This window comes from Schistocerca piceifrons, chromosome 4 (assembly GCF_021461385.2).
Source record: "Schistocerca piceifrons isolate TAMUIC-IGC-003096 chromosome 4, iqSchPice1.1, whole genome shotgun sequence".
NCBI lineage: Eukaryota > Metazoa > Arthropoda > Insecta > Orthoptera > Acrididae > Schistocerca > Schistocerca piceifrons.
This window is the reverse complement of record NC_060141.1, coordinates 242,208,263-242,220,867: the sequence shown is the minus strand read 5'-3', so window position 1 is coordinate 242,220,867 and position 12,605 is coordinate 242,208,263. Positions and strand designations below refer to the sequence as shown.

General features: G+C 46.4%; 1 protein-coding gene across 3 annotated transcripts in view; it reads left to right on the top strand.

Annotated features, from left to right (window-relative positions):
* The window catches only part of LOC124794790 (neural proliferation differentiation and control protein 1), a 1,027,601-nt gene that overhangs the window by 339,625 nt on the left and 675,371 nt on the right, over positions 1-12,605 (top strand). For all 3 annotated transcript variants that reach the window (XM_047258441.1, XM_047258442.1, XM_047258440.1), the window contains exon 2: positions 2,192-2,245. In XM_047258441.1, coding sequence (XP_047114397.1) covers positions 2,192-2,245 — 54 coding nt within the window. The remainder of the gene's footprint in view (positions 1-2,191; positions 2,246-12,605) is intronic.

The following is a 12,605-nucleotide window of genomic DNA, read 5'->3' as shown; positions in this document are numbered from 1 at the left end:
AGTTAGTAATGTCACTCCGGTTACCATGGGTTGCATGATTTCTCCTAGGTACCTGAATTAGGTACCTTACGTATGGAATTTATTACAGACAGTCGTCCAGTGATATCTTCACTCTTCCATATCTGAATCCGAAGATGTCCTATAGAGTGTCGTGCATTAATTCTAGTATATCTGGTATACGTTGGTACCGCTGTAGCCACGACAACGCAGCCTTGGGATTTTTGAAAAACTGTATTTATGTTGTAACTGTCTCTGTAATTCTAATACAAGATGTGCTTGCTGGTCGCGAGTCGTGCTTGAATAGCTCAGTCGGTAGAGCACTGGGTTTCGAAAGGCAGAGGTCGCAGATTTGAGTCCCGGTCCGGCACACAGTTTTAATCTGCCAGAAATTTTCTAATTAAAAGTTTTGGACACTATGAAACTATGTGTTTTCTTTCTGTTTCGGGCATATCCAAACAATATCCGTATTGAGTTATAAAAAACGGTCGCTGTATTGCAACCATCAATATATTTCTCGATCTCGACACCTACATACATACTGTGCAAGCTACCATATGGTATTACTGCTGGACATTCCACTTCCTCTCCCACTCACAAATGGAGCGAGTGAAAAACGACTGTCTGTATGCTTCAGTACGAGCCCGATTTCTCTAATCTTGTTTTCGCGGTCGTTGTGCGAGATGTATGCTGGTGGCATTAGTATCATCCTGGAGTCTATCCCAAATGCCGGTTCTCTAAATTTTCTCTTTAGTGTTTCGCAAGAAGGACGTTTTCTTCCCTCCAGGGATTCCCAGTTGAGTTCACGGAGCATTTATGTAACACGCGGATGTTGATTGAACTTCATTTTTTTCTGAGTCATCCGTCTTCCGATGGACTTGATGCAACCTGCCACCAATTCCTCTGTTGTGCCTGCCTCTTCATCTCAGAATATCAGTTCCACTCTGCGACCGCAGTTATGTGTTGGATGTATTCCAATCTCTTCTTCACTTGCAGATTTTACACTCTGCAGATCCGTCTACTAACAAGCAAGCAAGTCCTTGATATCTTAATCGATGTCATATCTTCCTGTCCGTTCTCTTGTCGTTTCTTCCTTCCTTCGCCGATTCTGTGGAGAAAATATAGGCGCACCTCTGAATTGCTTTGTTGTCATCCTTTAATCCGATTTAGTTGGTTCAGATGGCTCTGAGCACTATGGGACCTAACATCTAATGTCATCAGTCCCCTAGAACGTAGAACTACTTAAACCTAACTAACACATCCATGCCCGAGGCAGGATTCGAACTTACGACCGTAGCGGTCACGCGGATCCAGACTGAAGCGCCTAGAACCGCTCGGCCACACCGGCCGGCTCCGATTTAGTGGGGGATCTCAAAAACTCGAACAGTACTCAAGAATGAGTCGTACAAGTGTTATGTACAGGATCTCACGGTCTCCTTTGTAGAAGTGCTATGTTTTCCCAGAAGTATCCGAATAAACCGAAACCGATCATTCACCTTCCCTGAAATCTACCTTACATGCTCGTTCGAGTAGATGTAGTTTTGCAACGTTACGCCTGGATATTTAACCGACATGACTATGTCAGGTAGCACACCGCTAGCACTGTGTTCGAATATTACAGGATTGCTTTTCCTACTCATCTGCACTGACTTAAATTTTTCCATCTTTAGAGACAGTAGTCATTCATCACACCAAATAGAAATCTTGTATCCTTCTACAGTCACTCGAAGTGGACACTTCCCCGTATACTACGCTGTCTCTGACGAACACTCGCCGTCCAGGAAAACGAACTGGATTATATTACTTACAAAGCCCTTGAGTCATTCACGCATCTAAGAACCTATTTCGCAATGACTACTGCGGAAGAATGTTCCGTAACAATCTCCATAAAAGAAAAATCGCGTAAGCGTACTAAACACTAAAGCAGACTTCGACATCTGACAGGTTTGCCGGTAACTGCTGTAGTTTGTAATACGATATAAAAATAAATTATTTTGAAACCAAAAAATGAGAATTGCTAAATGTTTAAACATTTCAGAAAATAGTAGTATTGTCAGTGTAGCGCTAAAATTATTCTTCTTATGATCTGCGTCTGCTTTTGCGATATATTGCAACGAAAACAACATGGATATATTTTATTAATGTCAGTCGCTAATGTAGCCTGTGGTTAAGTTGTGACTGTTCTTTGTTGCAGACCTGGAGCCCGGGGCCCTGCGCCAGTTCGGCGCCGACGTAGACCCAGCTAATGGTGAGTGGTAGCACCAGCGTCTGCTGTTCTCTATGGACTCTGGCGAACCGAGAGATAATTCCAGCTATCCGTCGTCTTCCACCCGTGTCAGATCGACTGCGTGTTCAAGGTCGACAGCTGACTGACTCTTGCAGACTGGGACGTCTTCGGGTCATAACCTCATTTTTCGTAACAAAGTATATTTCCATTGCGGAGGACATCGTTCTGACACAGCCTTTCTGATTTATTTGATACCAGATACGCTGAGTACATATACTCGTATGGAGATGTGTGAATGAATCCAGAATGCACGCCCAGTTCTGAGTTTTGTGTTCACGCCAAATTTTTCAAACGTTTATGGAAAGCAGGAGAACATACACATATCTAATTTGTGGTGATGTATAGGTGGTATTGCTTCCTGTGCATTACCTAACACAGCAGAGTGATTCCTCTATTGCAGACTGTGCCGGTACCTCGGTACAGGCAATCGTGTAGTATTAGAAGGCTGTTTTTGAATGAGCAATTAAGTAATTAACGTCATCGAATTAAAACAGTGACTACATTACGAACATTTATCACAGGAATATTTCAGTGCGAAAAACAACCTTTACGCAAAAAAAGCTAATGAGTGACTCACATAAACAAATTATTTTTACTATATTAAGTTTTAAGGGAAATGTAGCTCTTTTCTTTTGCAGTGAAATATTTATCGTCATCTTGCAAGCTCAGTACAATCTAATAATTATATATAATCATACCAAACCTAAAGAATTGATATTCTACGAGCGACATTTAAATTTTGGTACTACATATTTATATGTACACATGGTTTTCAGCGAACCGTAATAATAGTCAGAACGCTTTTCTACTGAAGACTGATGTATAGGACGCTGTCGTCAAACAGAACCACTACATACTACCATGACACTTGTTGTTGACCTCTTGTAAAAACCAGACTTGTGTCTATAAAATCGGCATCTGTATATTTTCTACCGTTATTACTTTTAGTCTGGCAGCATTTTAGCCTTGCTGGTTTATAAAATGACGATTGTGCTGTTTTTATATACGTGAATTAAAGTAACAGTTACTACGTTTACATAGGGCTCCCAATTCCGGTTTTCGTTAACCGATTTCCCAACACCGCTCCTGGTTAATTAAGTAAACATTTACATATAAATTTTGGAAAAGTGGTTCTACGTGCTGGATTTCCTCTTCTACAATCAATATTCGCCCCCATGTAAACACTCTACCGTTCTTGAAACGTGCTTGGTTTGTGACGTTCCTACAAGCTTCAAAAATGTTGGCTGATTTGGAAAGAGTGACTTTTTGTGCATCAAAGAAGAAGAAATATTGGAATGACGAAAAAGATATCCATCTTCTATATTTAATTATGGTATACCGCCATCCTGTGACTGGTTGCCAGAAGACGTTCTTGTAAAACAACTGACCAACGGAAAACCATTATACGGCGGGACTAGCAATATCGACTCAGGCCTCAACATGTAACGTAGACAGCAAAAATTGTTTTCCTCCATTCGTTTTCGGCTTTTGGAAGTTAAGGTGAGTGTAAAAGCAGCATTTGTTCTTTTACTTCATTGATATAACATTCAGTTCAAAAATGTTCAAATGTGTGTGAAATCTTATGGGACTTAACTGCTAAGGTCATCAGTCCCTAAGCTTACACACTACTTAACCTAAATTATCCTAAGGACAAACACACACACACCCATGCCCGAGGGAGGACTCGAATCTCCACCGGGACCAGCCGCACAGTTCATGGCTGCAGCGCCTCAGACCGCTCGGCTAATCATGCGCGGCTAACACCCAGTAACCGAGTAATTGCGCAAACTGTGAATTTCATGGCTTTTGAACCCTGTATAATGCACTCGAGCAAAAGGTAAGTAGTTGATGGATTTTACTGCACTTGTGGCGTTTGTTAGCTGTATTCTGACATAAAAATGTATCCGTACTGGCCAAGAATATTACACAGTATACCGCCCTTCTCGTGACATTCTTTTTCTGTATTATCCAGGGAGACAGTTTCCTTCCTATGTTTGATCACACATAAGGGAGGGTGACGGAGTACCTACAACAGATCTGGGACGTGGCTTTCGTATAAGGCTGCCGTCATTGTATTGTCTGAAAATGTTGTGTGTTCACCGGGGGCCTAGAAACGACGGAGAGGTTCCGTCCCCGCCGCAGCCGCAGTGGTCCACAACCCCACAACGACTACCGCAGTCCACTTCACCCTTCAGCCGCCCCACACCGATCCCAGGGCTATTGTGTGGTTCGGCACCCTGTGGACCCCCCAGGGAACGTCTCACACCAGACGAGTGTAACCCCTATGTTTGCGTGGTAGAGTAATGGTGGTGTACGCGTACGCGGAGAACTTGTTTGCGCAGCAACCGCCGACATAGTGTAGCTGAGGCGGAATAAGGGGAACCAGTCCGCATTCGCCGAGGCAGATGGAAAACCGCCTAGAAACCATCTACAGACCGGCCGGCTCACCGGACCTCGACACAAGTCCGCCGCGCGGATTCGTGTCGGGGACCAGGCGCTCCTTCCCGCTCCGGAAAGCCGTGCGTTAGACCGCTCGGCTAACCGTGTGGGCGTGCAACTGAAACTGTTAGCTGTGTTTTTACCTGCTGCAAGCACCCGGGTTGTAGCAACCGTGGGAGTACACTACCGGATCAGAATATCTGGACACCTTTTAGTGGATACTGACATGAGGTGCATCCACCGTTCGGCTTTATGACTCCTTCATTCTGCTGGGGCCACTTTCAGAGTGGTCGCTGAATGTCTGTGGAGGAATGACAGCCTACTCTTCCTCTAGTGCCGAAACCAGAAAAGTAGATATGTTGGAGGCTGGGGTCTGGAGCGAAGTAGACGTGATAACTCATCCTAAGGGTGCTTCATTCAGTCTCTAGACAGACCAGTCCATTACAGGAATGTTATTGCCCACAAATATTGCCTCACAGATGCTGCTCTATGACACAGTTCCTTGTCATGCTGCTACAGCCATCGTCTCCGAACTGCTACTCCACGGCGCTCAGTACATATTACAATAAAATGAGTTCATATAATACAGCGTTTAGCGTTTTTTAAGCGCGTAAGGGGACCACACCCTAACCACGAAAAGTTTGGCTTTCCGTAAGACCACCTGCTCCGTACTTCACTATTGGCATTACACACGGCGCCAGGTAACGTTTCCAGGTATTCGCCAAACCCAAACTCTTCCATCGATTTACCACAGTGTGTAGTGCGATTCATCACTCCAGATCACTCGTTTGTAGCCATCCAGTGTCCAGTGCCGTCGCTCTTTACACCGCCTCAAACGCCGCTTAGCGTTGGCTATAGAAATGTGTAGCTTATGAGGAGCAGCTCGATTTTCCCTATTCTTTTTAACTAACTATGGCCGGAACTTTGCTAGCTGGTTGGTCGTCTGGCAGCGTTTTGGAACTCACTAGTGATTCCTTCCGCTGATTCTATGCTGTTTTTTACAACCACCCTGTCCGTCACGAACATTCGATTTAGGCAAATTTAAAAGGGCTCAAATGTCCCTGACGGATTTGTTACTCAGATGACATCTAATGACTAGTCCGTTGCGCTCTCCTGATCGAGCCACTCTGCTGCCGCTTCTCTACCGACAAGGCAGTACTCCCCTCCTTCTCTCATATTGTCGGGCCCGACTCTCGTGCCATCTAGCTGTCAACTCCGCATTTCGTAGGGGTATCCGGATACGTCTGATCAGACAGTGTACAGCCTGTGTGGCTATGTACACTCATGCTCATAAATTAAGGATAATGCTGATACATGGTGAAACAACGATCTGGTGGGCGGTTTGCGGGTTTAAATCACCTCGCGGTATGACCATGTAGTGCACTTGACCTGCGGTCGTCGCTCGGTGGCACTGGCAGCAGTCCACATAGGCAGAGGTGTGTTCGTGCTTGTCAGATTACGGTGCAGTAAGTAAGTGTGCAGACATTTTCAGACTTGCTAATGGTGACTGTGTGTTGAAAAAGGCTCAAAGAACACATATTGATGACTTTATGAGGGGTAGAATACTAGGGCGACTGTTGGCTGGTCAAACACAGCAGGTCGTAGCACGGGCCTACCGTGTGCCACAAAGTGTGACCTCAAGATTATGGCAACGATACCATCAGACAGGAAACGTGTCCACGCGCTACAGTACGTGACGTCCACAGAGTACAACACCACAAGAAGACCGAAATATCACCATCAGTGCCTGTAGAAGGCCACGGAGTACTGCAGGTAGCCTTGCTCGGGACCTTACCGCAGCCACTGGAACAGTTGTCTCCAGACACACAGTCTACAGACGACTGAAAAGACATGGTTTATTCACCCGGAGACCTGCAAGGTGCATTCCACTGAACCCTGGTCACAGGAGAGCCCGTAAAGCCTGGTGTCAAGAACACAGTACATGGTCATTGGAACAGTGGTCGCAGGTGATGTTCACAGACGAATCCAGGTATAGTCTGAACAGTGATTCTCGCCGGGTTTTTATCTGGCATGAACCAGGAACCAGATACCAGCCCCTTAATGTCCTTGAAAGTGACCTGTATGGAGGTCGCGGTTTGATGGTGTGTGGTAGGATTATGATTGGTGCACGTACACCCCTACACGTCTTTGACAGAGGAACTGTAACAGATCAGGTGTATCGGGACGTCATTTTGCAACAGTATGTCCGCCTTTTCAGGGGTGCAGTGGGTCCCATTTTCCTCCTGATGGATGGTAACGCACGGCCCCACCGAGCTACCATCGTGGAGGACCTGGTACCGCGCGCCGCGGAATTTGAATCCCCGCCAGACGTTACGGACGTCGAAGACCCCTAGAGGTCTCTGCACCATCGCGCCGTAAGCTGTGGCGGCGCGCGCGTCCTGACCCGCATTTAGTGTGAGGGCGCCACAGTGGAACACGTGGCTCCAGCGGCCAATAGCGGCGCCCCCGATAGAGTATTTAAGCGTCTGCCTCTCGCTCAGCCAGCGAGTCTAATCGTTGCCTGAATCTCGACACATCGCCTTGGCAACAGACAGCGTGTTTATCGTTCTTTCTTTTCATTACTAGCGAACGATTCGTTTGGTTGTCTCTGTCACTCCGTTGCTTCTTGTGTGTCGTCGTCGTAAGGTCTCTCTCCATCGTCCGTTCGTTTGTTAGTTCGCGGGCCGCTCTCCGTGTGGTCCCGCCGCGCTTTCTCGGCCACTCCGCGACCATTCCGGTCGCGGTCACAACAGGTTACAACAGAGGAGTTCCTTGAAACAGAAGATGTCAGGCAGATGGAGTGGCCTGCCTGTTCTCCAGACGTCTGGGATGCTCTCGGTCGACGTATCACTGCATGTCTTCAAACCCCTAGGACAGTTCAGGAGCTCCAACAAGCTTTACCCCAGCAGCTGCTCGACCACCTGATCCAGAGTATGCCAACCCATTGTGCGGCCTGTGTGTGTGAATGGTGATCATATCCCATATTGATGTTGGGGTACAAGCACAGGAAACAGTGGCGTTTTGTAGCACATGTGTTTCAGGACGGTTTTCTGAACTTATACTGTGGGCTTACAGATCTGTGTCGTGTGTGTTCCCTATGTGCCTATGCTATTAGCGCCAGTTTTGTGTAGTGCCACGTTGTGTGGCACCACATTCTGCAATTATCCTTAATTTATGAGTGTGAGTGTACATTATAATTAAGCGGATGACGCCCAATGATCCCTTCAGTGCAGATGCACATTAGGCTCGAACTCTTACGCGAATCGACGATACCGCGTGTATTGAGGCTACTGAGCACGGAAGTACATCAGTAGTGTGTGGTATAAGTTGAGAATTTAGGTCTGACGAGTGCTGTGCTAGGGTGGTCCGCACGGTTGTGGTGAACTTTGTGTTCGCATGGCCTGGTAGTCAGCGCATCTGCCTTGTAAGCAGGAGAACTGGATTCAAATCCAAGCCCAGTGCAAATTTTCAACTTGCCCTACTGATATAAATCAATGCCCGCTGGCAGCTAATGTCTTTAATTGCTTTGTATCTTGTGTGTGAGTATGCACTGGATGCCTTGAGGAAGTGGGCAATGCATTGATGGTGCTGAAGGTCGTGTGCAAAGTCCACTGTTGTCTCCAGCATAAACCCGAGTGTTTGTTTGACGCAGTCCTGTCCCTTGACAGCTGTCTTTATTTGAGCACACCTGCTACATGGCGCGTCATCAACGACACGTCGCATGTACTCATATTTTGTTTTCCCCTCACGATCGATGAGTGATGTGATATGTTCTCAATCATCGTATCTCTGAGATTCATCAGGTACTTTATTCTAACAAAATGGATACCCTAGCGCAGACATCTAACACTTATTGAAAATGATTTCAAAATAAGTAGACGGTTCCTTTCCTCAACAAATCGAGGTAATTTAACTGTAAAACCCTACTATTGTGTGCCATAGATGTCTGAAGACTGACGAATGCAAAGACAACAGTAGCACAAGACGCTGAAGAAACAATCCCGTGTAGCGGACACTTACGATCAGTAGGGTCACAAGAGTCGTAAATGAGATACTATTTGGCAAATAGGTGAACTTTTGCTTGAAACAAAATATCATAATTCGTCACAGAAGGGCAAAAGAACAGTTTCAGTGACATATTTATTTTTGTAAATATTCCAGATGATCAAGCCGGCCGAAGTGGCCGTGCGGTTAAAGGCGCTGCAGTCTGGAACCGCAAGACCGCTACGGTCGCAGGTTCGAATCCCGCCTCGGGCATGGATGTTTGTGATGTCCTTAGGTTAGTTAGGTTTAACTAGTTCTAAGTTCTAGGGGACTAATGACCTCAGCAGTTGAGTCCCATAGTACTCAGAGCCATTTTGAACCAGATGATCAATTGCAGTCCTTAGGCAATTTTTCTTCACGAGCTGCTTTATGTATAGCGATGACGAAGCTCCTGCAGGACTCTACTGGCTTCACTGGCAGCACTGCTATTACTGTTCTGTCGTCAGCAGAGGGTAGGCATTTGCCGTTAATTTGTTTGCTTTTAGTTCGCATAGGTAATTCTTTCGCTTTCTTTATGTTTAAAAAGTGTCTGTAAAGTAACGAAGTTGTAAGGTTGGAGCGACATCTAGGAACATAGAGACATGAGGCGGACAGGTAATAAGCGCTACAGTCTGGAACCGCATGACCGCTACGGTCGCAGGTTCGAATCCTGCATCGGGCATGGATGTGTGTGATGTCCTTAGGTTAGTTCGGTTTAAGTAGTTCTAGGTTCTAGGGGACTGATGACCTCAAAAGTTAAGTCCCATAGTGCTCAGAGCCATCTGAACCATTTGAACCATGAGACGGACATGAGGAAATCAGAGCGTAATATGCAAAGTGGTCAGAAACAGTCTCCAAAGACTGTAGTGGTGCTGCTGGGTGGTAAATAAATTGTTAAGAAAAAAATCGATACGTTGCCTCTTTTCCCAGTTAATTAGCATTGATGTTAACCAATCACGCCGTTGCGCGCTCAAATTCAAGCTGCTCGCCCGATACAGTTAATGTCAGTTGTTCTCATGCATAGGTGATAGCACACGAGACTCCTCGGCCTTTGGTCGGGTTCGATCCTTACTACCGTCCCATGTCCAATTCTTGTATCGCTCTCTGGTTCGGTTTTAGTAAACCAAACAAGGAACACGTTTGGCGACACCGACTCCGGCGAGCCGCTTGAGTCCGCGTACGCAAAGGGCTGAGTTCCTAATTTCAGTGCTAATTTACGCGGAAGCTGCACAACGTATCGAATTTTTTTCTTAACCATTATTTCTTGGCACAACCGAGCCTGCAACATACCTACAAGCTATTCAGACTGTTTCTGACCACCCTGTATTTTTCAGTCAAGTGAAAACGATAAAGTACACTACTGGCCATTAAAATTGCTGCACCAGGAAGAAATGCAGATGATAAACGGGTATTCATTGGACAAACATATTATACTAGAACTGACATATGATTACATTTTCACGCAATTTGGGTGCATAGATCCTGAGAAATGAGTACCCGGAGCAACCACCTCTGGCCGTAATAACGGCCTTGATACGCCTGGGCATTGAGCCAAACAGAGCTTGGATGGTGTGTACAGGTACAGCTGCCCATGCAGCTTCAACACGATACCACAGTTCATCAAGAGTAGTGACTGGCATATTGTGAGGAACCAGTTGCTCGTCCACCATTGACCAGACGTTTTCAATTGGTGAGAGATCTGGAGAATGTGCTTGTCAGGGCAGCAGTCGAACATTTTCTGTATCCAGAAAGGCCGATACAGGATCTGCAACATGCGGTCGTGCATTATCCTGCTGAAATGTAGGGTTTCGCAGGGATCGAATGAGGGGTAGAGCCACGGATCGTAACACATCTGAAATGTAACGTCCACTGTTCAAAGTGCCGTCAATGCGAACAAGAGATGAGCAAGACGTGTAATCAATGGCACCCCATATCATCACGCCGGGTGATACGCCACTATGGCGATGACGAATACACGCTTCCAATGTGCGTTCACCGCGATGTCGCCAAACACGGATGCAACCATCATGATGCTGTAAACAGAAGCTGGATTCATCCGAAAAAATGACGTTTTGCCATTCGTGCACTCAGGTTCGTCGTTGAGTAGACCATCGCAGTCGCTCCTGTCTGTGATGCAGCGTCAATGGTAACCGCAGCCATGGTCTCCGAGCTGATAGTCCATGCTGGTGCAAACGTCGTCGAACTGTTCGTGCAGATGGATGTTGTCTTGCAGACGTCCCATCTGTTGACTCAGGGATCGAGACGTGGCTGCACGATCCGTTACAGCCATGCGGATAAGATGGCTGTCATCTCGACTGCTAGTGATACGAGGCCGTTGGGATACAGCACGGCGTTCCGTATTACCCTCCTGAACCCACCGATTCCATATTCTGCTAGCAGTCATTGGATCTCGACCAACGCCAGCAGCAATGTCGCGATACGATAAACTGCAATCGGGATAGACTACAATCCGACCTTTATCAAAGTCGGAAACGTGATGGTGCGCATTTATCCTCCTCACACGACCCATCACAACAACGTTTCACCAGGCAACGCCGGTCAACTGCTGTTTGTGTATGAGAAATCGGTTGGAAACTTTCCTCATGTCAGTACGTTGTAGGTGTCGCCACCGGCGCCAACCTTGTGTGAATTGTCTGGAAAGCTAATCATTTGCATATCACAGCACCTTCTTCCTGTCGGTTAAATTTCGCGTCTGTAGCACGTCATCTTCGTGGTGTAGCAATTTTAATGGCCAGTAGTGTAGTGTACTGATTAAGAAATTTCAAAAATAATCACATTAAGTGTTAATACATTTATCCTTTTACGGAACCATGCTTGTACACAGCAGCGCAGATCGTCATACGAAGAAAATCGACGGCTACGAATGTCTTACTTCAGTGTTCCAAAAATATGGAAATCGCGTGGGGAGAGATCGGGATTGTATGAAGGATGTGTAATGGCTTCCCAGCGCACTTCTGCAGCGTAGCCTTGGCAACGCGGGGGGCCGTCATTATCCTGCAACAGAAAGATGCCGTCTGCCAACATTCCTGGGCATTTGGATTTTCTGGCACGCTTCAATTTTTGCAGAAGTGGCCACGTACCGTTGTGCGTTAATTGTGGCGCCGTGTTCCAGAAACGCAGTGAGCGGCGGACCCTTGTAGTGAAAGAAAAATTTCATCATGACTTTTCCGGAGGTGGCGCGCCTATTGTTTCGCCTACGCTGCGGAAATTTCGCTGGGAAGCCCTTACACGTCCTCCAGACAGTCGCAGTCTCTCCCCATGCGATTTCCACGTTTTTGGAGCCCTGAAGACATTTGTGGCCATCGATTTGGTTGGGACGAAGAGGTTCGCGCCTGGGTACAATTATGATTCCGTAGGCAACCGCAAACAGTTCTTCACGAAGGCATTGACCGTCTGTCTCACAGTGGGGTAAGTATGTGAACAGTTCAGCCGATTCCTTTTGAAATAATAAAGAGTTTACTTTAGTTCCATCCGTATAGTTTTCATTTGACTGCACTTTGTACGTTATCAGTGTTATAACAATACCCAAGGGAAACACTTTTCGAAGAACGCTGTTTAGAGACCGGATATTGAGCATGATTCTCGAACTTCAAGCTATGACGAAAACTTTTTGTTTTGATAAGAGGAAAGCTTCATCACGTTCGTCGTGCTTGTCTGACGTCACACAGCTCTACACGAGGTGTAATCGAGATACGATCGATATCGCGATAAAGCGCACCGCAGGCCGCCGTCACTTGCGTAAGCGACCCACTGGTGCGTGGCACACGTCGAGCTCTCGCCTGCGTAAATACACACACACACACACACACACACACACACACACACATACACACAGGCA